The 23,967-nt window shown below is 43.0% G+C and overlaps 1 protein-coding gene across 1 annotated transcript; it reads left to right on the forward strand.

Annotated features, from left to right (window-relative positions):
- The first annotated feature begins 15,425 nt into the window (after positions 1–15,425).
- On the forward strand, positions 15,426–22,093 carry gpn1 (GPN-loop GTPase 1). Its single transcript, XM_069660862.1, has 13 exons — positions 15,426–15,601; positions 16,787–16,880; positions 17,077–17,183; positions 17,420–17,457; positions 17,650–17,728; positions 17,812–17,906; positions 19,497–19,542; positions 19,632–19,778; positions 20,054–20,136; positions 21,082–21,121; positions 21,196–21,286; positions 21,409–21,516; positions 21,613–22,093. Exons 1-13 carry the CDS (start codon positions 15,434–15,436, stop codon positions 21,717–21,719), a joined length of 1,203 nt encoding a protein of 400 aa, XP_069516963.1. The 5' UTR covers positions 15,426–15,433; the 3' UTR covers positions 21,720–22,093.
- The last annotated feature ends 1,874 nt before the right edge of the window (positions 22,094–23,967 follow it).

Consider the following 23,967-nt stretch of genomic DNA (forward strand, 5'->3'; position numbering starts at 1 on the left):
ATAGAAAAAAACGTTTAATTGAAAGCTAACTAGCTAGTAGAATAACGGTATATTACACAGCACTTAATCGCTGTGTGTAATGAGCTGTTGTTGTAAATCTAAATAATACGTAAAATCTAAATAATGTTAAGATGGCCTGCTTATGGTCCCTTCATCAGTTACTGGAGGCACCTGTCTCACGTCTCTCTATGCTGCCGTCACAGTCAGCAGGCAGCAGCAGAAACTGAGTTGTCTCTGCAGTAATGGCACTACACACAAATTGGTCACTGGATTAGTCTGTAGCAGGGGTCTCCAACACGTAGCTCCCAATAGCTCACGGCCTGGATTTTAGTAGCTTCACAGAGGTTCACAGACTCCTGACGACAATAAATGCACCTTGAAAGCCTCTTCCCACTTCAATTCAATCAAATACACAGATGCCCCGCCCCCTCCAATACAAAATCAGCTGTCAATAAATAACAGTGATGCTCCTGATGAGTTTGTCAACATCTGAACTGAACCAATCACTGCAATGTTGCAGCAACCTGCAGCGACAGGCCGGGTCAGTTATGCTGTACGCTAGTTGAGCTAACGTGAGGAGTTCGCTGCTGTTAGCCTGTTTAGCCAGATTTATGATGGACAGTGAAGGTGACCACGCCAAGAGAAAGCAGAAAACATAGTGTTTCCACGGGGAGTGGGAAAGCAAGTCTTTATTCACAAATGTGAATGACAAGTGTGTGTGCTCCGTGTGTGGTAACAACGCTTCAGTCGACAAAAGAATCAACATGTGGCGCCAACCAGCGGTTACAGCCAGGAATGCAAGCAGCTTTTGGCCACTTTGGTTTTTTAGTAGTAGCTCTCAGATGAAATAAGGTTGGAGACACCTGCTCTATAAGCTAACAATAGCCTATTATTACGACTTTATCCTCATAAAATTAGATATGTATTCTCGTGTTATCCGAGTCTATCTATGTAATCTAAGGTGTTTTTTTCTTTAATTTGGCCCTTATACTGCGTCATATATAATCACATCATACGTCTTTTTATGTACAAAGTAACAATAAAATATGAATGCCAAACAAAGTGCAAGGTACAAAATGTCCCACTGAATTGAATTGGAGTTAAAACATGATGGAAACACTAACAAACTGTTGGCCGGACAAAACGCGACAGAGGACGAGGATTTTATAAACCAAGCTGACAACTTAACGGATACAACGGGATTCAATAAGACAGATGAATAGATGATGAAAATAATCGTAAGTCGCCTGACCATTCTCATATTAATCCCACATTCATGGTTTGTATTTATTTGGCCTCTCCTGCAGCCGTCCTCCGCTCACTGAACCCTGCCAGCTGTGTTACCGCCTCCCTCTCTACCTTTTCATCATCAGCCTTTTTAACACTAATTTCCTTTAGCCAAAAGCTTCACATCGCCTGGAACATTTAAAAAAAGAGGATATTGCTCCTGATTTCATCACTTTAATTAGTTCAGATGAAATAAAAGAGCTGAATATGATGATTATTTAGAGCCAGGATGAGGACTGAAGCGGTGTTAGCCTGCAGTGAAAAGCCTCAGGAACTTTAACTCATTTCCATCTTTACAGCAGAGTGAAGAAACCGTCCACCTGCTGCAGACCTGAACTTCTCTCAGCTCACAAGTTTCTTTTTGCATCGGAGGTGACATTAACTCCAGCAGCACAGAACAAATGTGCGTGTGTCTCTTTTGATTGGACCATACAGGCAACCGACAGAAAGCTTCACTAATGAAATCTGTCAAACCAGTTCAAAGTTATCACACTGGAATATCATTCAAACACTAAATGCTCATGAATCATCCTCTTACAAAAGAAGTGTCATGATTTTAGGTGTCATCACAAACACAACCTGTTGAGATGAAAGAGCAGATCAGGGTGGAGCTCAGCAGCTGGCACTTCTGCAGCTGCCTCGCCCTCTGAAACCGCAAAGCCTGAGGCCTGTTTGGTTTGCACTGTGTAATAGATACAAGTAAGTAACACGTACACAGAGGTGCACTGCACGAAATGTGCAACCTGCTTCTTATTTTCAGAATTTTTCAATCATGTCGACTGAATAAAGAGTTTACTCGTTTCTACTTTCTCTATTTATGTAGCCCCAAAAGTTATCTCTTGGAACTCTGCATCAGATCAAGTCTATCCATCCGTTATATATACCTGGTATCCTGTTCAGGGTTGCGGGGGAGGCTGGCGAGGGATGGGGTTACTCCCTGGACAGGTTGCCAGTCAGTCACAAGGCATGCAAACTCCACACAGGAAGGCCCCCTGCGTCTGAACCATGATTCAATCTTAGTAGCCGTGAGGCAGCAGTACTAAATACTGCACCACCTTGCAGCCCCAGCAAGTCTAGTCAATATCATTTACAGGGCAGCCTGAAATTGCAGTAATCTAGCCTAGCGGTAACAAATGCATGCACTAGTTTTTCTGCATTGTTTTGAGACAGGATGTGTCTGATTTTTGTTGTTGTGAAGGTGAAAAAAGGCTGTCCCCGAAATGTGTTTTATGTGGGAGTTGAGGGACTTACCCCGATCAAATAAAACTCCCAGATTCTAAAGGCATGCTTTGAGTAATATTAACTGATTGGTTTATCATCGGAGTATCATCTGCATAACAATCAAAAATGTATGGACAATATGACCGTAGTGTTACGTCTTTGTGTTGGACCCCAAAGCAGAGACAAGACAGAGAGCGCATACGATAACAAAGTTTATTTAATACAATTCAATACTGGCGGAAGAGGCAGGAGACGGGCTGGCTGGCTGGAGAGTTGCAGGCACGGGAGACGTCCAGGTGAGTAGATCGCACACCAAAAACGCATAGAGAACTGGAGCTCCGGAGGCACAAGAAACAGCACAGCAGCAAGGCACATTGGAGGTTTCTGAGCACGAGGAGAAACACAGGTGAGTATACTCACAGTAAACACAAAAATCTAGAGCCGTAGCAACAACAGCAAGAAACATCCAAAAATCACTAAAGAGTAGAAGCGAATGCACTACCGATGAGACGGAATTATCTGTCACAGGAGTGGAGTCATGACCGGGTATATATAGAGCAGGTGATGATGAGAAATCTTTCCAGGTGTGTCTCGTTGTCTGTGGAGTAGAGCCAGCCACGCCCCTGCACACACACACAGAGGGAGAAAACCAAAAAGGAGGGGGAAACACAGAGAGGCACGAAACAGACAGGGAAAACATGAAGCCCAAACAAAGGAGGTGAAAAGAATCGGTCCAAGCATCGAACCCTGTGGAACTCCGTGACTAACTTTGTTTGAGATTGACTGACTGAGATTGAACTGATGGATATGATTTAAACCAGTTTAATGCAGTAACTGTAACGTCACATGTCTCTGACAAAAAGAAAGAGTGTCCCTGTTTTTTCTTGCTTTATAAAGAAGGGCTTGGTTTCATGTGTGGAGACTGCATTTTCCTTCCTTCATCAATCATTATTATGAGTTATGTCGTAGTAACAGGAAGTTTTTTAATGCTTGGTTCATGTACAGGCAACTGTACATGTTGGTGTCAGGCCAGTTAGAGTGTCCCCGCTCTGTCTGCTTTCACCTGCTTTGTTTTGCATACATTTACATTACAGTGAAGACAACAGATGGATCAGATGGAGCAGTACGATATGCACATAACCACAACACCTGATGTCTGATTGAACACTGTGAACAATATGGAAAACTGAGTCTACTGGTATGCCATACTTATCTTATTAAATGTACTTATTCTAGAGCACATGTTTCTATACGTATGCACTTTTTTTGTCAAATAAAGTTATTAAAATATATATTTATGTGTACTGACCTTCTTTTCTATAAGGTTCCAACTTCTAAAGATTTTTTTTCAGTCTTTTATTGATAGGACTCTCTTTATCTGAAGAGAGACAGGAGATATGGGAAGGAGAGAGTGGAGGATGACATGCAGCAGAGGGCCGAGGGCAGGAGTCGAGCCTGCAGCTGCGTTAAGGACTGTGGCCTCTGTATATTGGGCATCTGCTCCATCCACTGAGCTAAACCCCAACATGCTGAATTTTTAAAGTTTTTTACAGAGTGGCTTTAAAAATGCATCAGGTCTTTCCCTGCGTTCTTGTGCTCCTTAGATGGTCCCATTCCCTGAGTTTGAAAGTTCCCACTTTGTTCACTCTAAGCTGTAATGTGGAAACAGCAGGAACGCTACACAGAAGATGTGTTAGATTATATGTTTACGTCATGTTTCCAAGAACTTTTTCTGACTTGAGTTTTCATGTGAATGTTTTCAGTTCAGAACTCATTTTTCTGGTTATTCCGACACCAAATGAAACAAAAACAGGCACATAAAGCATGAGAGAAATATGAGTTATGTGACCTGATGTAAGTGACACTCAAAACTTTCAGCATAATTTTCACAATGAAAGTGAAGGGCCTCTGCTCCTTGAGCCAACAAAAGCCAGCCGACAGGTACCATACCTGCTGTCCTGGAACTAAATTCAGCCTCAGATTTGAGACTGAATTAAGCTTCAGTGTAAACAAAGCCTGTGTGACCCGGTCATTCGAGTTGTGACATCGTCTCAGTGCCTCATCAATCACTGTCCGCACTGTGGAGTGAGTGCATCCACCTCTCTGCCAGCCGCTGCCTCCTCCATCATTCATCCTAACGGGGAGTGAAGCTCGCAGCACGTTTGTCCTCGATGTGAACGACACGGAAGTCACAGAGAGTGAGGAAAGGACGAATACAAGAGCGAGACTGAACATGTGTACTTTATTTGTGTACTTATTTGAAGTACTTCCCCTTTTCTTGAGTCTACTTTTAATCCCACTTTCTACTTCTACTCTTCTCCATCTCAGAGGGAAATAATGTACTTTTTACTGCACGGCATTCATTCGTCATGGACCATGCATATTAATTATTACTAACGTGACTGCAGAGCTGTGCATGTGCAAAGTGGTAGTTAGCGGGTCATATTTACACGGAAGTATTCACAACAGTTTCTTCTGTCTCTCACTAAAACCCCTGGTAGTAACACTGTGTTTTTGAAGGGTTAATTTGAGCCTCAGACGCTTCTCACATACTCACATACCAGCACTGAGTTCAGCCGGGTCGAGTGGAAGGATCGCAATACGGCAGGTCAGAGGGGTCAGATCTGCAGAGGAGATAGCAGCAGCTGCAGGAGTCCAGACTGAAGTTCAACACAAGATCCAACATATGAAGGGGAAGGATGCTTTAATTCATATACGAGTTAGTGCCAAAATAAAAGCGCTAGTGGGGATTCTGCACAAATTAAGACGACAAAGCAAAGTTAAATCTTACCCTCAAATTCCACAGGATCCGTCTCTGGCGCGTTCGGTGTGCGCCGCCACCTCCGGAGTCGTTCACGCCCATTCAAGTCAGTGATAGTTATTCTACAGCACGCGCCGCGGTCCGTCTCCGGCGCATCCCAGAAGCTTCTCTCCGCTTTCCTCGCTAGAGATACGTGTCAGGTATTTTTTTGACGGAGGCCGCTTCAAGCGTGCGTTCCAAGATTATTCCAAACTCAAGTCACACACGAAAACAGCATACAGCATCCGGTTGTTCATGTTCAGATCGGTACAGACATGATAACAAATGAGCAGATAATCAACCTCGGAGGTGCAAACTGAACTGTTGTTTGTGTGTTGCTCTGATTAACATTGATGTTATTGAGTGATTTCATGATTCTCGCGTGATCTTGTGATCTCGCGAATCCAGCTGCTCGGGCCAGCGCTGCGGATCAGACACGCTTCCTGTGGGCGGGGGCTTGCGCTGTTTGACGGACCAGAACTGCGGCGCAGAAGTAACGTGCGTTTACAGGTCACATGAACGAAATCAATCCAGGCTCTTATGGAGACGTTGTTTTGTATTTTGTATTACGATGTCATCAGTTAAAGGGGTATTTGAAGAATGCAACCTCTAAAAATTGGTTGTATCTTATTTAAATATAAAGGATAAGGCCGGTGATGGTCTATATTTTTGTTTTTCTCAACAAATTCCAGACTGAAAACAGCCTTGTTTTAGCTTTAAGGCAACGCTATCGAGCTAAAGAGTGGGTAAATATGTGATTTAGTTTAAGAAGAGAATTAAATCAATACATAAGGAACGTCTGTAATCTTTAAAAATGTAAGACAAGTTTAATATAGTAGGGGGGCTGGTTTAGTTTAGTTAGTCCTGGGTTTGACTCTGGCCCTCCGCCAAGTTGCTGCACGTCACTCACGCTCTATATTTCCTTTGTATCTTCGCTATCTTGTCAAATAAGGACAAAAAAATGTAATATAGATAAAAGACATAAAGTATCTCTATTTTCTCCTTAGCAGCAGAACTTGAGCAAATGTCCTTTGTTACTTTCCATCACCTGCATCGTTTTCTTGCTACCAGAAGTCAGAATGTCCGCCCTGTAAAAGCTCCGTCATCCGGCTGTTTTTTGTTACAACTTTAATAAATGAATCATCAGATGATCCTGCTGATAAAACATGTCCGGGCCTGTTTCCTGCTCAGATCAGCTGCTGTGAAAAATCAGAGCGGAGCTGATTGGAGATCAGGCGTCTCCTCTGCGATCAGAGGAAACTGAAGCTTCAGAGTGCGAGTCATCGTCGGACTAACTGCTCGGTTCAATAATTCAGAGCTCCTCTGTAAGCATGAATTATTGAGTCTGGAGACTGAAACCAACGCAGAACCTCAGCTGATACTAACCTCCCCTGCTGAGATGACACAGTGCATTTACACAAGTTTGTACTTTACTTTAGAACATTTAAACTTATCGTAATAATTTAGAGGTTTGGACAAAACAGGCTTTATGCAGGTGTCACTTCGGGTTCTTCCAGCTCCATTTTGTGCTGCATTCAGGCTCATGGACACATTTTGCATCAAACTCTAAGACTTAAAATGAAGACGCAGGTTTCACGACCTCTTTGCGGATTCTTGTTTCTTCGTAACATCACTCGCCCTAAACTTGAAACACCTCCAAACAAGCGATGGCGAGCCGTTTCGGGGGACCAGCTCTTCGTCTTCTGTTCCACATATTTGACTTTAGTTTCTACCGACCGTTCACTCTTCCACTCAAGGTAGTCGCTCATCACATGACATGCCAGCTGCCCCAAAAGTGAAGCCCAGACCTCTCCATTTGGGCATTTTAAACGCCAATACCACTGTCAATCAATTCTTTTAATTGTGCAGCCTTACATCAAAGTTAAGGTGAAGGTAAGTTTCTTTTACGTCATGCAACTTCGCACTTTTAATACTCTTATTGTGAAGCAGGAAGTGTTTGTTTACATTTGCACAACAGTTCTGGCAAGCCTCCGGATCAGAGAGGCCTCGATCAACGGGATTCAATCATAACACGACTCCTTGTATAAGAAGCTGAAGTGAATCAAGCAGGTATGAAATCTTCTCATCTTCTCCTGAGTCTGTTGTTCGTGTTTTGTTGCTCTCCAGCAGCACGTGAAGCTGTTACTCTGAGTGAGACTCAGATAAAAAGGCGCTCTGACGTTCCTGTAATGAATCTGAAGCGTCTGCACACACTTTCCTCTCATCTTCACATGAATCGCTAACACGGTGTCACAATCATTTCATCACACCCGGCCCTGATGAAACACCAACTACAAAGGGAAGTTTTAAAATTATAATGCCGCGCATTAGCACTCACTGAATATTTCCTTTCTTTTTAACCAGATGCATTTTAATAAGACACGCTGCATTAATTTGCATTTTCTGCAAACTCCTCTCACTGGGAGGAGGAGGAGGAGGACGTGGACGGCATGTGAGGAAGGTGCAGTGAAGGTTTTAATCCAGATATTTGGGAAAATTCTCCAACAATCACTGACGGTGTTTATGATCATCACTGCTGTGTTTCTCCATTTCCAGAGCTCTAGTTTGTGTCCCTCTGGATCCAGTTGGCTTGATTCATCAGGGATGTGATGAAACCGGAGTTCCAGACTAGCTGGTGGAGTCAAAACATTTAAAGGTAGACCTACAGCAGGCTCCACGACGATATAAGCCCACGTGTAACGAGTCGTAAAGGAGGTTTAATTTTCGGAAACGCAAAAGTAATCTGGTGGTTTTCTTTTAAAAGTAATGTTACCCAACACTGCTCCTGCACACGAGCGGCTCATGGCGCGGCCTCTCTCGCTCTGCGGGCTGACATCATGTAAACGTGGTATAAATGTTGTGTAAAGTCTGGTTAACGAGCCCCCGGTGGGATGATCTCACAGAGCAGGGAAGCAGAGGTTCAGAGAATTTGACCCAGTGACTGCGTCCGGTTCAGCTGTGGGGGCTCAGTGTTGTGTTTATACGATACAGTCCTGTTACCACGACAACAACAGCCATGTTGTGTCTGGGTAAAAATTTCCGCTGGCTCTGAGTCAGCTTTTACATCAGCTCTGACTCTGCACGCTGACATTTCACCAGCCTTTTATTGCATGAAGTTAATGGATAAAAAATGCAGCTCCTGCCTCTTTACGGTGAAGTCAGACAGGAGGAAAGAAAGGAGAGAGAGGACAAAGACGTGGATGATAACTATGGATCGAGAGATGCATGATGCAGGGAAAAAAGGGACTTTTAAGGAGCTTGGATGGTTGAACAAAAAGCATCAAACACATCAAAGAAACTAAAAAAAAGATTACATGTGTCCGCATCGCATAAATGTCTGTGTTGTCATTGCAGACGAAGAAATAGTCAATACATATGCATCCAGTGGACCAAAGGCTGATAGTTATGAGCCTGTTAGGCATCAAAGAGACGAGGAACAGGCCAGGATGAGGAGAAATAACGGCCCCAGGAGAGACACTGAGCTGCAGTGTGACGAGAACAGAGGAGACCCGGGCAGGTGTCGTGATGAGTGATAGGTGAACGCTGTGCTCACATCACAGCACTGTAACGTTTATCACATACCAAAGGCCTTAACAAATCATGAGTAGTAGCAAGTGGGAGCGTTAATACTTGATCACTACAGTTACTAATGGGCGAGTGTCAGCATGTATCAGTTGTATTTCGTATTGCCCTCTATAACGGTAAATCCGTACCACGTTTTAGGAGCCACAGCGGTGTGTGTGTGTGATACTTTGTTTGATAGGTGCTTGTGTGTCCCGTCCCGAAGTCGCACCCAGGCACGAAAGTTCGCCCTGCTCCTCTTCCTGTCACGAGAACGGTGGGCTCGACGTCCTGTCAAGCTAGAATTTGTGCAACCGGCACGAACGCAAAAATGAACCATCGTAAGAACTGGTGAAATGCAACGTTAGGGCGCGATCAGGCAGAGCGCGTTCTGCAGGCTGCCTTTTATGTTGAAGCCTGAATCTGATTGGACAATGAGAAAAAACGCCCATGACGTCGCGCGCTTTTCTGCTTTGAATTGAAGTTTTTTCAACTCGAGGCGCTCAGAGCAGAAAAACGCGGGGCTGATCGGACCCTTAGAGTACCGAAATAATATCTACACATTACAACACGACGGCTCAGACTCACCTCGCCTACTTCTGCACGTTGAGTTTTTAGCAGCTTTACTGAAAACTTTTCCTCTAACTTTGTGCCGTTAGGTCTGTAAATAAGATGAAATCAAGGATCAACCTTTCCCACCTCCTTTTTCAGACCACATTGAGTCTTGATGTAATAAAAATGTAACCTGCAAGTTGCTCTTTAAGGGAACCAGATTGAAGTCAAATTTTGAATGAGTGATTTTTTTATATTCACTGGCGGTGAACCGCAACATCTTCACCTGCTGCCGCCAGGTCTGTGTAGAGGTTGTGTTCTCTGTGTTGTGTGATGGACCAGACATAAACATGGACTTTTGGCACCAGCACGCCGTTTATTCTGGAAACAACAGAAGCATGTTCGGTCTCTCGCAGCCTCTCTTCTGGTAATAAGAAATTTGCCAAAACACAGAAAGAAACGGCGGCGTTTATCATCTGGAGTACATCAGATTGTCACTGCACACACGAAGCCTCGGGAAACGTCGCAGTTTAAATCGTTCCATTGTCCCCAGTCTGGAAAACAGATAAGAATAAAAGGTTTAAAGTCATTGTCAGTGTACAGCTGACTCTAAAGGTCTCATCACACCTTGAGTTTGTCTTTTTGGTCCGGACTAAAGAAGACAACGATTCATTGTTTTTGAGTTTTGTATTCACGCTGACTTCTTACAAACTGATCAAGAGGAGCATGTATGGACTGCTGACAGCAAAGTTTTACTTTATTTAAATCCACCTCTGTATTACCCTTTTTAACTTTGTGATTTAACAGGAAACTTGAACCAAACAAGGTGTGTGCCACTTTCAAGGTTACATCCACAGACTGTTTAGAAGAAGCCACAGTGGCGTCACCAATCGGTTTATCGACTGCTGTTTTGAGCTGTTTGACCTTTTGAAATCGCCATGTTGGTTTTTTGGAGCTGTAAATGATTAAATGACTAGAGGGTGGAGCGGGTGAGGAGCGAGCGGTTAGCAAACGTTATAGGTACATCCCAAGTCTCTTCATTGATGTTTCCTTGCTCCTTGATCCTCACTGCGTCTCTCCATGCATCCCGGGTGGGAGTGACTAACACGCCAGGAACGTCATGTCCCACTCTTGTTTCCAATCATTTCTTGTTTCATGTTGTTTTAGTTACTGACATGTCCTCTCGTTTCAGAGTTCCTCTGCTGCCCTCGTGTGTCTTCCAACTGTATAAACATCCTCCCAACCTTAGTGTCAGTGTCTTGGTCCCAGGTGTGTCTAATCCTCAATCACCCCAGCTGTCCTCTCTTGTCCTGATTACCCCATGAGCATTTAGCCTCTGTGTTCCTTCAGTGCCTGTTTGTCTCAGTACCTTGTGTGAGCCCAGTGATTTTTGTACCTTTGTCTGATCTTTGACCAGTAAACTTTTCTTGAACTCTAAGTATTGAGTTGTGCATTTTTGTCTCCTGTTTGTGCCAAGCCTGACAAGGAAGAGACCCAAGTGAGGAAAGCATGGATGCAATGTAAGAGACGGCTAAAGCTGTTACAGCTAAAGCTAGCTCTAGCTTGATTAGCTGACAACACTAACAGCCGAGTACAACTGAACACTCAACAAGACATTTTCCAGGTCGCCTTAATAAGGACCTGTCAATCACAGGTTGCCACACCCTAAAGCGTCCCCGTCTTTATCTATTTCTCTCTAAACGGGTGTGAAAGGTTCCCTCAACACTTATTCGCCTACTTCAACACTGCAGCTCCTGCAGCCAGGAGAGTCATCAGTCAAGGAAATGTAAACATGTTTTGTGTTACAGTCATATTGTCAGTTTATTTAGTACTTTTTGTTCACTTTGAAATATTGTAATTTAGTTCATTTTTCTGTGTTTGACTCCTGTTTCATGTTATGATCCAATCAGAGTGGGGCCAGGAGAGGCTGAAGAGTGACTCAGGGTTTCTCAAACCAGACCAACTCCCACTGTGTCGCGGAGTGAACTCTGTTTGACGTCACACTCAGCTGAATGGAGCACCTTTCTAAGGTGAAGGGATTAAACACAGCGCCGAGCTTTGAGACGAACTCCCCTCACTCCGGTGAAGACAGGAAATGTGTAACCATGGTTACATGTTACTCATAATAAAACAGAGAGGCAGAGTCATGAAAATCACTATGAGGAAAATAAACTTGGAGCTTCCTCGGTGGCTTTTCTTATTTGTAAATATATTTTTCAATCTGATGTTGAAGAACTCGACATCAGTGTATTATTTCACCTTTAATTTAAGTCTCTCACCTCGTGACGAACACAACACAGCGTCGCACCTGCTCAGTAAGTCAGCATCTGTGCAGACTCGCTGGTGGAGGGTTAAACATCTCACTCCTACTTCTCACTCAGAGGTTTGGGACAACACTCAATGTGGCGGAGCCTCCACACGAGCCGCAGAGTGGAAGCTTGTAGGGAGAGGGGGTACGGGGAGGTTTGAGGAAAGCCCTCAGACATTGTCTGGAGGAGATAGTTGTTAGTAGCAGCTAACTGTGAGGCTGGGTTTTTTTTTTGGCTGACTGCCAGGGTCAGTCCTACACACGGGTCTGTTCACTGACAGACTGAGTGAGTGAGTGACGGTACTTTCAGAGCCGTAGAGAGAGAGAGTTCTGACATCGCAATGGTGGATCATGGAGCATGTTGGACCTCCACTGTCGCGACTATCTCTCTATACGGCTCTGGATACTTTGTTGTCACAGCACGTTGTCATAAGGACAGTCCTTGTAGCACATCGCCCACAAAAGCGCACATTGACCTGTTGGGTCAGCCACGTCTGAGGTTTTGACCTCGTCTGGTTTTTCAGTTGTTTTGAATTTATTTTCTTTAGGTTAATTTACCTTGGACTTGTTTGTTGCTCTAAATAAAAGAAAAGTTCTTTCTGCACAGATTTGAATTTAAATCCATATTTCTCCCTAAAAACATTTATTAGTGGATTGACCAGTACGCCATTTGGTTCAGATATCCGTTTTTACTCCATGATGTCAGATAATTAAGCCAATAATCATTTATACTCAAACACAATGGTCTGATGTCACATCCCTTCTTCTTCCCTCCCTTCAGTAACTTACAGTTGTAGCTGATCTCAACACATTCTTCTGCTGTGTGATAGAAGTTTGGCTGCATGTCAGCGAAGCGGCTGAAATCATGTCGAGTGCCGTCAGTCCAGTCGCAAAGCAGAAAAGCAGAAAAGCTCTGAAAAGAGTTAAAGGTTATTTTTTCTTTCATCAGCGTTTTTATTTCATCCAACCAGCTGCAAACCCCAAACTTATTTTAGTCTTTAGTCCAAACAGGTGCAGACTGAAGTGACATACATTAAGACAGTTATCAACTTATATTCTGCACCAAAATAGGTTTTCTACGCAACTGCTTTTAACGATACACATCTGAACCTATAGAAAGGATGCGACCTCTAGTGGCCAGAGTTATTATTGTGAGACGAAAGCAGAAGGTATAAAGAATCCTGCCTTCTGCCTTAATTGTAAATAGTTTGCCAACGATGTATTTAGCTCTACGTGTACATTTTTATTCTTTTAATTTGTTATATATTTTACTTTATGTCTAACCGGAGTGACAGCAACATCTTGAAGCTATCCACTCAGTGAGCTGCTTTATGTTGAAGGGAGGATTCGCTGCTTACAAATGTTAACTTGAGTCCGATCCAGTGAGGAGCTCTTTCAGGGGCGACTCTGAACATGGTGCACACCACTTGGTCCAGCTCCCGTATGTTGTGGATCGACACCAGATGACCTCCGTACGTACCACGGGTTCTCTAACAGCCACAAAAAAAGACAAGTATTATCTGAATCATAGGCTGTATATAAAGATGGACGACATGACAGCTCCCTGAAAGTGAAGCCAAACCCTCTCTATTGTTATGGATATAAATACAGTATGTTATATCACTGCAATAGTTCCTTTGCTGCTGTAATTATAAAACTGTATAAGGATATGTAATCATATGTAACACTTATAATGGTCTAGTGTAGTGGAAGCAAAACAGTCAAACTAGTTTGTTAAGTGTGCATTATCAATCTGCGATGATACAACTGCACAATGTGAGGTTATAGTAAAATAGATGGAAGTTTCTTTATCCGCTTTCTCACCCAAATACCAAATTAAAGTCGCTCGCTGTTCTCCTAAAACCTTTCAAAGAAAGAAAGAGGACTCACCACAGGTGCGTTGGTCTTCCTTAACTTCAGACTGAGTGTCAGATTAAATATACACCCAGGTCTGATGCCCTCAGTGCATGTCAGTTTTAATGTTCAAATAATGAAAGTGAAAAGTGAGGTCACGTAATCCTGGAGGGGTTATCTGTTCCCTTCCACTTTATCCCTGAATGACTGTACGCTGCTGGGTCGGTCCCTGTCACGTTTAGTGCCAGCATATTTTTTCTACACCCCTAATTTTGTTTATTAAAACCAGTCGCAAAAAGCTTTATGAAAAAAAAGAGAGAAAAAAACAACAAATTATCACGTCTCGGAACAAATTATTGTGATACGAAAACAGGATATCTCTGAAGAGTCTCAGACCTGCAGACAATCCTGGGGACGTCTTTCATTGGCCTGTTGTGTGAATTGCACCCTCTACTGGCCAAAGTAAATATTACAACAAAGCGTTTTAAAAGGCAAAACTCCTTAAAAATCTTTTTAACCTGTTTTCACAGGTAAATAAAAAGTAACAAAAATTTGATCCAAGAACAAAAAAAAATTCTTTGAATTTACTGTTAGTAAAACAGTGTTTTTCCCCCCGTCCTGAACTCATTATCACAAGAGAGAAAACAATTTGGATCAGACTTGGTTAAGGGATAACCAATTAATTTTTCTCACTTGGGCTTCAGTACATCGGGAAAGCACAGGAGTTTAATTTCGGGGAGGTAAAGTGAGCGTTCAGGGGCAGAAACTCTGAAACTTCCAGAGCCTCTGAGGACAGGTTCAAGATGTACATCTCCTGTGTTTGCTGTGAAAACACTTCAGGATGAGATTAACAGTTAAATGACCCCTGAGGAACACGGCTCTTATAGTTTGTTTTATTAAAGGGTGTTTTTACTGCTGGGGGGCAATATTTAATCCAAATCATAGTATAATGCTACACATCATGTGTGCTTTGCAATTATATGTGCAATTATCCAACCACTGTCCTACCTGTATAAGTGAAAGATAAAGGCCAACATAGCTTATATAGTTTTATTATTGTCTTTTTATTGTTATTATATTTTTATTGATCACTTAATTTATCTTTTTTTTCCTTCTTGTGAAACTGTGGCAAATGAAATTCACAAAGTTGGGGATCAATAGAGTTAACCGTATCTTATAATGTCTATGAATAAGGGAGGTATGCTGTGTCTAAAGACAGAGTTTTAACTTACACTGCACACCTGCTCTGCTGCTCTTTTCCCTTGAACAATACTGATTCTTAGCTAAAGGAATTTGTTAATGCAAACATGTTTAACATCAAGGTAACTGTTGAAGAAAGACAGAAAGAATGAAAGAAAGACATATAACCAACAATTCCATCAGTGAAATTCACTTGGCCAAAATGTAAGGGGTTTCTCACTGTCTTTATTATGGGACAGCCCCACATGCAGTTTTTTAGTATTCTGTTGAAATAATCTCTATCACATTTAAAGTTTAATAGATCTACACTGTGTAGTTTTCACCAGAGATAATAAACGGGACATATATTGTTTGACTGTTCACTTTTGCTGATTTTAAAAATAATTTTGTTTTCCTCTGAGCTTCTATTGATAAAATGACAATTAAACTTTAATTAAAATTTGAATTCAGGACTTAATCTAGACAATTATTACTACTTTAACTGAAGTAAAAGACTTAAGAACGTCTTCTTCCTCTGTTTCTAATAGTGGCTCCCTCTGGCGGTTAGTGTTATGTACTGCGCATGCTCCTTTTGCCTTCTTCTTTGACTGCCACATTTGACGACAGTACCAGCGTCTTTACGGCAGCAGGTTTCCACAACATCAGACATCATGGCAGATGCGGCGCAGTGTCCCGGTGCTGAGGAGGTTTCGATGGAGAATCAGGAGAGTTCAGCAGCGGGGAAAGACAGCGGGACAGCGGGAGCTGGAGCCCGGGACAAACCCGTGTGTCTGATTGTGCTGGGCATGGCGGGGTCCGGGAAAACCACCTTCGTTCAGGTAAAATTAGCGAGTGTGGCTAACGGTTGCTAGCCGCATGAGTTAGCTTATTCAGCCTGGTAGCCAGCCTAAAAAAGTTAACTTCATGTGGCTGTTTAAAAAAACTTGGTTCTTCTTTTGTTAGAAAATTGAAATGTTGGCTTTCGATCACCGAAAGCTGTTACCTTTCCAGCTAATACTTAAACTAATGCTAATATTAGCTTGCTGTCTTCTGTAGGCTAGTAGCTCTAACCTGTCAAGAAACTTCATGATGCAGGTGGATGTAATAGTATAAACAGTATAAATATATACATGCAGTAATTATATATACATGATAAAAACATGATGTATCTTAACAATTAGAATAAATAATATAATTTGCAGGTTCAGTGGATGTTTTTGTGTGACAGACTTCTTGAACCTGGCACTTTATGACAGGTGTTTACAGGTGGATTCATTCACTGCTGAAAATAGTCCCAAACAAATGCACTGTTTCCTGCTGCTCGATTGATTTTTAGAAAAATGATTGAGCCTTTTTAAGTATGAACCTATATATTCATGAGGTATTTTTAAAGATTAAGGTAGGACCTCTGGACTTTGATCTGAGAGCCACAGACAGGAAGTCAGAAAGTTTTGAGAGCTGTACTAATATAGGTCTGTAGTTGGTTTAAATCTTTTAATGGGATTTAGACTAAATGTTATCCTAATATTTTGGCAAACTTGCGATTTAAAAACACCAAAGTCACACAATAACTAATGTACTAACTAACTAATGTAATCAAGGCAGATATTGAGAAGCGACTCTCGTGTGCTGTGAGGTAACATAACTGTATCTGGACATTAGCGTCTGTTGGCTTTGAAGAACAACGAGGTCGATCTCAGTTGTGTTCCTTCTGTAATGTTGTCGGGTATTAGAATAACAATTTGAGTCTATCAGGGACCAAAAATGAGCACTTCTAGATGCAATGATTATGTCACAGCCATTACAGCATGTTTTGCGGCTGCTGGCTGAAGCCATCTACTGGAGACGATAAAATATGTTAGAATAGGGCCCAGTTTTAAAATATAGCAACACCAAAAGTTTAACCATCTCTATGAAACTGTAAAACTTTAAATAAACACAAGCCATCACACAAACATCACCATGCCGTTTAACCTTTAGTTACAGTATCTCTGTTTTAAACTGTGTGTTCTCGTTCCCTCCAGAGGCTGACGGCTCATCTTCACACTCTTAAAGATCCTCCATATGTCATCAACCTGGACCCCGCCGTCCACGAAGTCCCCTTCCCTGCAAACATCGGTGAGAAAGCGTCGTTTTTCTAAACACAAAGAGCTTATCTTTTATAATGTTCAGTTAAAAACGGAGCGAGTGGTAGCTCACATGTAACTGCAGCACATCCCCCTACGTTTGCCAGAGTTGGAGCAGACAGGCGGTGTTTTCTGTCCCTCCTGCTCTCTGTAGCCTTCAGTCTGTCTGTCTGTCATCTCTCCTCCAGACATCAGGGACACGGTGAACTACAAGGAGGTGATGAAGCAGTACGGCCTCGGACCAAACGGGGGCATCGTGACATCACTCAACCTGTTCGCGACACGCTTTGATCAGGTGACTCAGTCTGACTCCACCTCCTTTGTAAAATGTTTAACCAGCAGAAACAGGAAGTCGTTCTGGCTGTTATTATTACAGGGTTAGGTGGGTTGACAAATGGCTGAATGGGGCTTTAGACAATGGCCGTTTCTGAATTGAGACACAGCTAATACTTCCTGTCCTCCTCTGTTCAAATCATGAAAAACTACAGGCTGAACAAATAGTGACGACATGTTTGTGTTTGTGTTGTTCAGGTGATGCAGTTCATCGAGAAGAAGCAGCAGAATCACAAGTCAGTATCAGCCTGTGACTCTCTTACCACTTCTTTCTTTACAGTATTGGACTTTAGACTTTGAATTCACAGAGTTCTGTTAAGCTTGAACATTTAAATTACAACAAACAAAAAACAAACAAACAAACAAATAAATACACTCAGAGCTTCATCTCTCCTGTGTTTGTGTCTGATGACCTTTAACCTCTGCAGGTACGTGCTGATTGACACCCCGGGTCAGATTGAAGTCTTCACCTGGTCGGCGTCTGGCACCATCATCACAGAGGCTCTGGTGGGTCTGCGCTCCGGTGTTTTGTTTGCTTGTCTTCTATTGATTACATCACAGTCGGTTTATGCTCCACGTGTGTGTTCCAGGCGTCGTCCTTCCCCTGCGTCGTGATCTACGTGATGGACACGTCCCGCAGCGTCAGTCCTGTCACATTCATGTCAAACATGCTCTACGCCTGCAGGTACCTACTGATTTATGACTCCATCAATCTCAGTGCAAAGAAATGTCTGTTTTATTGATATTTGGGGAGCACAGTGTTGTTAGTGTGAGACGAACGACAAAACTGACGTCCTCTGAACGCGACATCACAAACTGACGACAGAGTTAAACATAAGCAGTTATTTGATCAGACAGGTTCAATTAAAATCATGTGAAGATCATTTAGGGGCGAAATATAGAAGTGAAATGTAAATATTAAACTCTTTTGTGTTTTCAGGAAAGTTTTAAAATGACGCTGCAATTACACTGATTTTCAAGAATCATTAGGGCAGGGACGAAACTTAAAAAAAAAAAATCAAATTATAAACAAAGTTATAAAATAAATATATATTTTTATGAAATGCAAATAGTGAGCGCAACACATTACTTTTGATGTTTTTTAATTGTGTGTATTTGCTGTGGGACTGCAGTGACTTCAGCTTTCCAGCAGGGGGAGCTGACAGATAGAGAACACAACTGATGTGTGACTTCTCCACTGCATACTAACCTCGAACATTATGTTCAAAGTTTATACAGAAAAAATGAGACAAGTCCTGCACCAAGACATTTAAAGGTAATTCTTAAAGACCCCCTCCAGGGAAAATCCAGTGTTAACCCTGAACCTTAAACATCTCCGTGTGGTGTTCTTCATGTGCTATCAGCATGAGCAGTCATCTCCATGGCTGGGCCTGTCTGCTGTTAAACTGCAGTGTACCAAGGACAGGCTGAACAACACGTTTTCAGATTGGCAGGTTTGAGACGTCACAAACCTAAGGAGCCAATCCTGTTAATGGACGGGTACAAAAGTCTTTGGTATTGCTTCAGTAGATTTTTTAAGCCATTAAACAGGATGTGTAGGCTGCAATATAATCCTTTGGGGCAAATGTGGGCATTAAGGTATGTCCATTAAAAGTTCTTGCCACTGACAACGGAAGGATCCCTACAGAGACAGGCCTGTTTGTTTAAGAGGAAGATGATTTATGTAACTAGAAACAGTTCTCTCTCTTCAAACACACCAGACTCCATTGACAAAAAGAGTCATTTTACGTCACAGAACAGGTGAGTTGCTGGTTGCTCGATAGTTGTTTCTGTGTGTTGTGTGTTACACACATTTTGTGTTGTATTCAAACTTCTCAAACTAAAGTGACAACATATAAACACTTGTATGTTAGAGTCGCAGTGTTAGACCAGCAACTCCTGCTGTCTGCGAGGTAAAATTACTGTTTTTGTCAATGGACTCTGGTGGTTGTTTGTGGGGGGGAAAGGGACGAGAGGAAGCAGCCTACTGAAAGCAATTTCAAAACTCTTTGTACTTTTTATTCATTCAGAACCCAAAATATGTGAATGTATGTCCAGTTGTTTAATAGTTATTTGTGTGACTTTGTTCCTGCAACACTCATAGTAAGTTTTTTCCAGCTGTGAGCAGCTCCTCCTCTGAAATGCTACGTGAGACAACAGTGCAAACAGACATTGTGACACTACAGACTCAAACCTGTGTTATCGTGTGTTACACAGATATTTCTTCATATATAACTGGGACACATTTAACTCAGCTGATGTCTCTCTCCTTCAGTATTCTCTACAAGACCAAGCTGCCCTTCATCGTGGCCATGAACAAGGTGAGGTCACTTCCTGTCTGCTCTTGCTGTGTTGAATTGTTTACGTGTGTTGCTGACTGCTTTCTCTCTTGTTGTTGCCGTTTGTGCAGACTGACATCATCGACCACAGCTTCGCGGTGGAGTGGATGCAGGACTTTGAGGTTTTCCAGGACGCTCTGAACCAGGAGACCTCGTACGTGAGCAACCTGACGCGCTCCATGAGTCTGGTGCTGGACGAGTTCTACACAAACCTTAGGGTAAGAGGACGAGTGAACAGGGCGACTCAGACCAATTAATCCTGGAGAAGGTGTCCAATATTTAAACACAAAAAGAATTCACATCTTTATCTGTATACAAAGTGCCTCACACAAATATGTAAATGAATAAATGGCAATATTAAACACAGCATAATGAGATCAAGATCCATTAAAAGTCTTCCTGTCTATCACTCTGGGATATTAAAAGTGCCTTTAAACAGCCCACACATTCAGCAGGTCTGATCAGTCTGACGGCGTTGTCTCTGTGCCTGCAGGTTGTGGGCGTGTCCGCAGTGACAGGAAGTGGATTGGATGAGCTGTTTGTTCAGGTGGAGGATGCCGCCCAGGAATATGAGAGGTGAGTTTGTTTAATTGAACTAACTGGTTCAAGCCTCTTAAATGTACAGATTTTGTTTTTAAGATTGTTTATTGAGAGGAGACGGTGGATAGAGTCAGAGACAGGGGAAGAGAGGGTGGGGATGACACGCAGCGAAGGGCCGAGGATGGGAGTTGAACCCTGGGGCGCGTGGTTTAGCTGCTGATCTAAACCGGCTCCCCTAAATGTAACGATTGGATGAACGTCTTTATGTTTGGAACTTGGTTAGTTAGACGGAAGAAACGATCTAAAGACGTCTCTTTGGGCTTTAGGACAATGTGATGCTCATTTTTCAGAATTGCATTTGATGCAGTAACCATAAATTAACAAGGCTTTAAAATTATGTGCAGATTTATAATAAAAATCATCATAATATTTTGCATATATGAAAATATTAGTATTACTGTGATGAGCAGAAACTCAAGGTTACGACAGCGTGACTCTCTAACCCGGTGGTTCTCAACCTTTTAGACTCGCGACACACCAGAGTAATCAAGTCCGTGTTCGTCACCACCCTCCAACCTTAGTTAGGATTACTGTAACACATAAATGTAATATAACACACGAGAAGCTACGAGACTCAGTCAAAGGTGCGTGAGTAAGATGGGTATACATAGGCGAGTTCACGCGCACTCTTCTGCCTTCTGTTACTCGCACAGGGACACACACAGGTTTAACTGAAATTTTGGTTTGGTCTTAATAAACATCAGATCCTGTCCGACCCTGACGCTGATCTGGAGATTTAAATAATGAAGTTACGCTGCTGTGCCTCGTGCGTGAAGGTTCACAGTGTCTCTCTTGATGTTGGTTTCTGCCCTGCAGTGGGATCGCTTCAGTGGCTTTAACATCAGCTAACACGCTTAATAAAATCTAATCTAATCACTTTCAAAGGTGGTGTAATGTAAAAAACTCTTCCTCCTTCCTCAGGGAATATCGCCCTGAATATGAAAGACTCCGCAAACAGCTGGTGAGTGTGTTTGTTTTTTACTTCTCTTCTGCCTCTCGTGTCTGCATGTTTTTAACTGACCTCCTGTCCATCAGGCCGAGGCTCAGAGTAAGAAGCAGCAGGAGCAGATGGAGCGGCTGAGGAAGGACCTGGGAGCTGTCGACATGACGAAGACACCTGCTACAGGTAGAGCCGACTCGTACTCAAACATAAAATATAAAACTTAAAGTCTAGCAGTGAAAGCTCCAGCCACTAAGATACTTGTTCTGTATTTAATAGTTTTTGTCTGGTTGACTTCCTGTCCACAGAGGAAGCTAACATCGCCGGGCCCAGTGACCTCATCATGACACGTGGGAACCCTGACGAGGAAGAGGAGGAGGGCGAGGACAGTGACACAGACGACATCGACCACACAGGTGAGGAATGAAACCTCCAACCAACACACTCTAAAAAACACACAAGTGTACACTGTAAAAAATGAGTCTTAATAACTGTTGTTTGTTTGTTTGCAGCAACGGAGGAGAGCAAAGAGAATGACGCTTTTGGAAACTTCTTGACAGAGAGGAAGGAGGTGGTCCAGGTCCGAAACAAAAAGTGTGCGATGCCTGAGGGACCCTGACCTCTGACCCCGGCCTTTGTATCCTGATATTTACCTCTGCCAGAAGGAGAAGCAGTGACAGAATGTAGGTGAGGGGAGTAAAGAACCTCAGACAGGTGTCCCTCTGGTGGATACAGACTGGAACAGACTCTGTGGAGGTGCAGTAGGCTCTTCAATCCGTGACTCTTGGAGCTGAACTTCCTGTCCGATCACGTGACCTCTGACCCTGTGGCTTTGCTCGTCCAGTGAAGCTGATTGGCTGCTCCTCAGTGTCGCTCCTTCCCTTAAAAAATTATATTTTTATATCAGAAAAGACTCTAATCTTCTGCTCTTGTTGTGTTTTACATTAAGGTTGACTTTTGTTTGTGAAAGCGCTGAAAGGATCTGCAAAATAAAAGTGGTTTTAGTTTAGACTGACGTTCTTGTTTCCACCACAAGCTAACAAACTCTGGAGTACAGTTCATGTATCAGGCCTGCAGCCTCATAAATGGTGTTTGATATTGATGTCAGCCTGGAAGACTTTAAATTGTATATCTTTAATCAACACAACAAACTCACTGAGGACGGGCTGAGCTCTCTGAATGTAAAACAGTTAACCCGCTTTATTAAATCCAGCATGCTGTATCAGAGAGCATCAGCGGTTGTTCTCTGTGTTTCTGGTGGCAGTGATCAGGGTGGCTTTGATCTGTCACTGCTGACAGAAGCTGGAGTTGTGTTCGAGCAGCTTTCATTCATGTCTGCGCTCTGTGAATGGATTCAGAATCTCCGCCTGCCGACCATCTGCCAACACGCTCTGTTCCCTCGCCTACACGCGCGCGCTGAGATCCGGCAGCGTGGTCGGACTGAAGAGCGGCTGACTCACTTTCCACTCGCCTCTTTCAAAAGTGCATCTACAGTTTCTCAAGTGCTGCACTGAAGCTTAAACACTTCTGCTTTAATTGAGTCTTTTGATGCAACTTTGTACTTCAGCTCCACTTAAAGTGAAACACTTCCAGCTGACAGCTTTAGTTAATCTATGAGCGAAGACTTTTGCACGTAGCATTTAAACAGGTTGATGCAGGTATAGCATAGTGGCTGCAGACCGAAGAGCTTCATCATGACCAACTACAGCAGTTAAATCCTACTTTGACGTGAACGCACGAGGAATGATCTAATGATGAAAGTAAAACTGTCACAGGGGACATTCTTGTACATTTAATATTTTAGTTACCTGTCCTAATTATTCTTGGCAGGACTTTTAATTGTAAGCAGGTATTTTTAGCTGACCGTCGGGGTCAGCCCTACACACGGGTCTGTATGTGACGGACTGACGGTACTTTCACAGCGGTAGAGACAGAGAGAGTTGCGACATCGCGATGGCAGATCATGGAGCACATTGGACCTCCACTGTCGCAACTCTCTGTCTATATGGCTCTGGAGCCTTTGTTCGGGGAGTAGGCTGGGTTGCTCGTCCGCTGTCCTCACCTACCTCTGCAGCGCGCACCTGCTTTGAAACACGTTGTCATTGACCTCACAAGGACAGTCCTTGTAACACACTGCTCACAGAAGCGCACGTTGACCTGGTGCGGTCAGCCACATACAAGGTTTTGACCTTGTCCTGTTACTGTGTTCAAACGGACATCAGGTTACAGTCACTAAAGAGATCTGCAGAGAGGGGGAATGGAGGCCTGCACAGCTTTTCGCGAGGAGATGAAAAGCAGCAACTAAAAAGGAGTTTGACTTGCACATGTGGAAGTATGTGGAAATAAAAAAAGAGAGTCTGGAGTGATCGGGAGTTTCAAACTCTTTGGTGGGGAACACAGAAATTCAGAAAGGTAAAAAAAACACAAGGCACTCTTCTGGAAAAAAATAAAATAAAAGGCCTTTATATGTGAAAAAAACATTGACAGGTCATGTTAAAATAAGAGTAACAACGCACGTGTAGCGGCACAAACCGCCGCCTTCAGAGTGTAGATAAACACAAGATACTTGTGCCCTCGTGAGAAGGATAAGTGCTCAGTGAAGAAATCCCTCCCCTTGTGCCCTCATCCCAACTTATAAATAACCTAACCTACCATCGCAACCCAAGCAGCAGCGCCAACTTCAACAGACCCAGGCTCCGTTCATGCAAGCTCCAGGCATTGACAACGCTGATACTACCTGTCCTACCACCTGGCGTCTACTGGCCCCCACATTTGAGTTAAACACACAAGAGAAAAATATAGAGAGAAGGACAGAAGAGACAGGAGAGAGGTGTGTTAGAAAGAAGACGGGGAAGGCAGAGCCGGGG

Source organism: Semicossyphus pulcher, unplaced genomic scaffold (assembly GCF_022749685.1).
Source record: "Semicossyphus pulcher isolate SPU_LCO1_2020_fin unplaced genomic scaffold, fSemPul1.0.p SCAF_1, whole genome shotgun sequence".
Taxonomy (NCBI): Eukaryota; Metazoa; Chordata; class Actinopteri; order Labriformes; family Labridae; genus Semicossyphus; species Semicossyphus pulcher.

Excerpts from the sequence above, each read along its gene's own strand:
- gpn1 (XM_069660862.1), top strand. The coding sequence starts at position 15,434 with ATGGCAGATGCGGCGCAGTGTCCCGGTGCTGAGGAGGTTTCGATGGAG. Across the intron at positions 20,137-21,081 it reads GCCGCCCAGGAATATGAGAG|GGAATATCGCCCTGAATATG; the intron begins GTGAGTTTGTTT and ends CTCCTTCCTCAG. Across the intron at positions 21,287-21,408 it reads GACGAAGACACCTGCTACAG|AGGAAGCTAACATCGCCGGG; the intron begins GTAGAGCCGACT and ends TCCTGTCCACAG.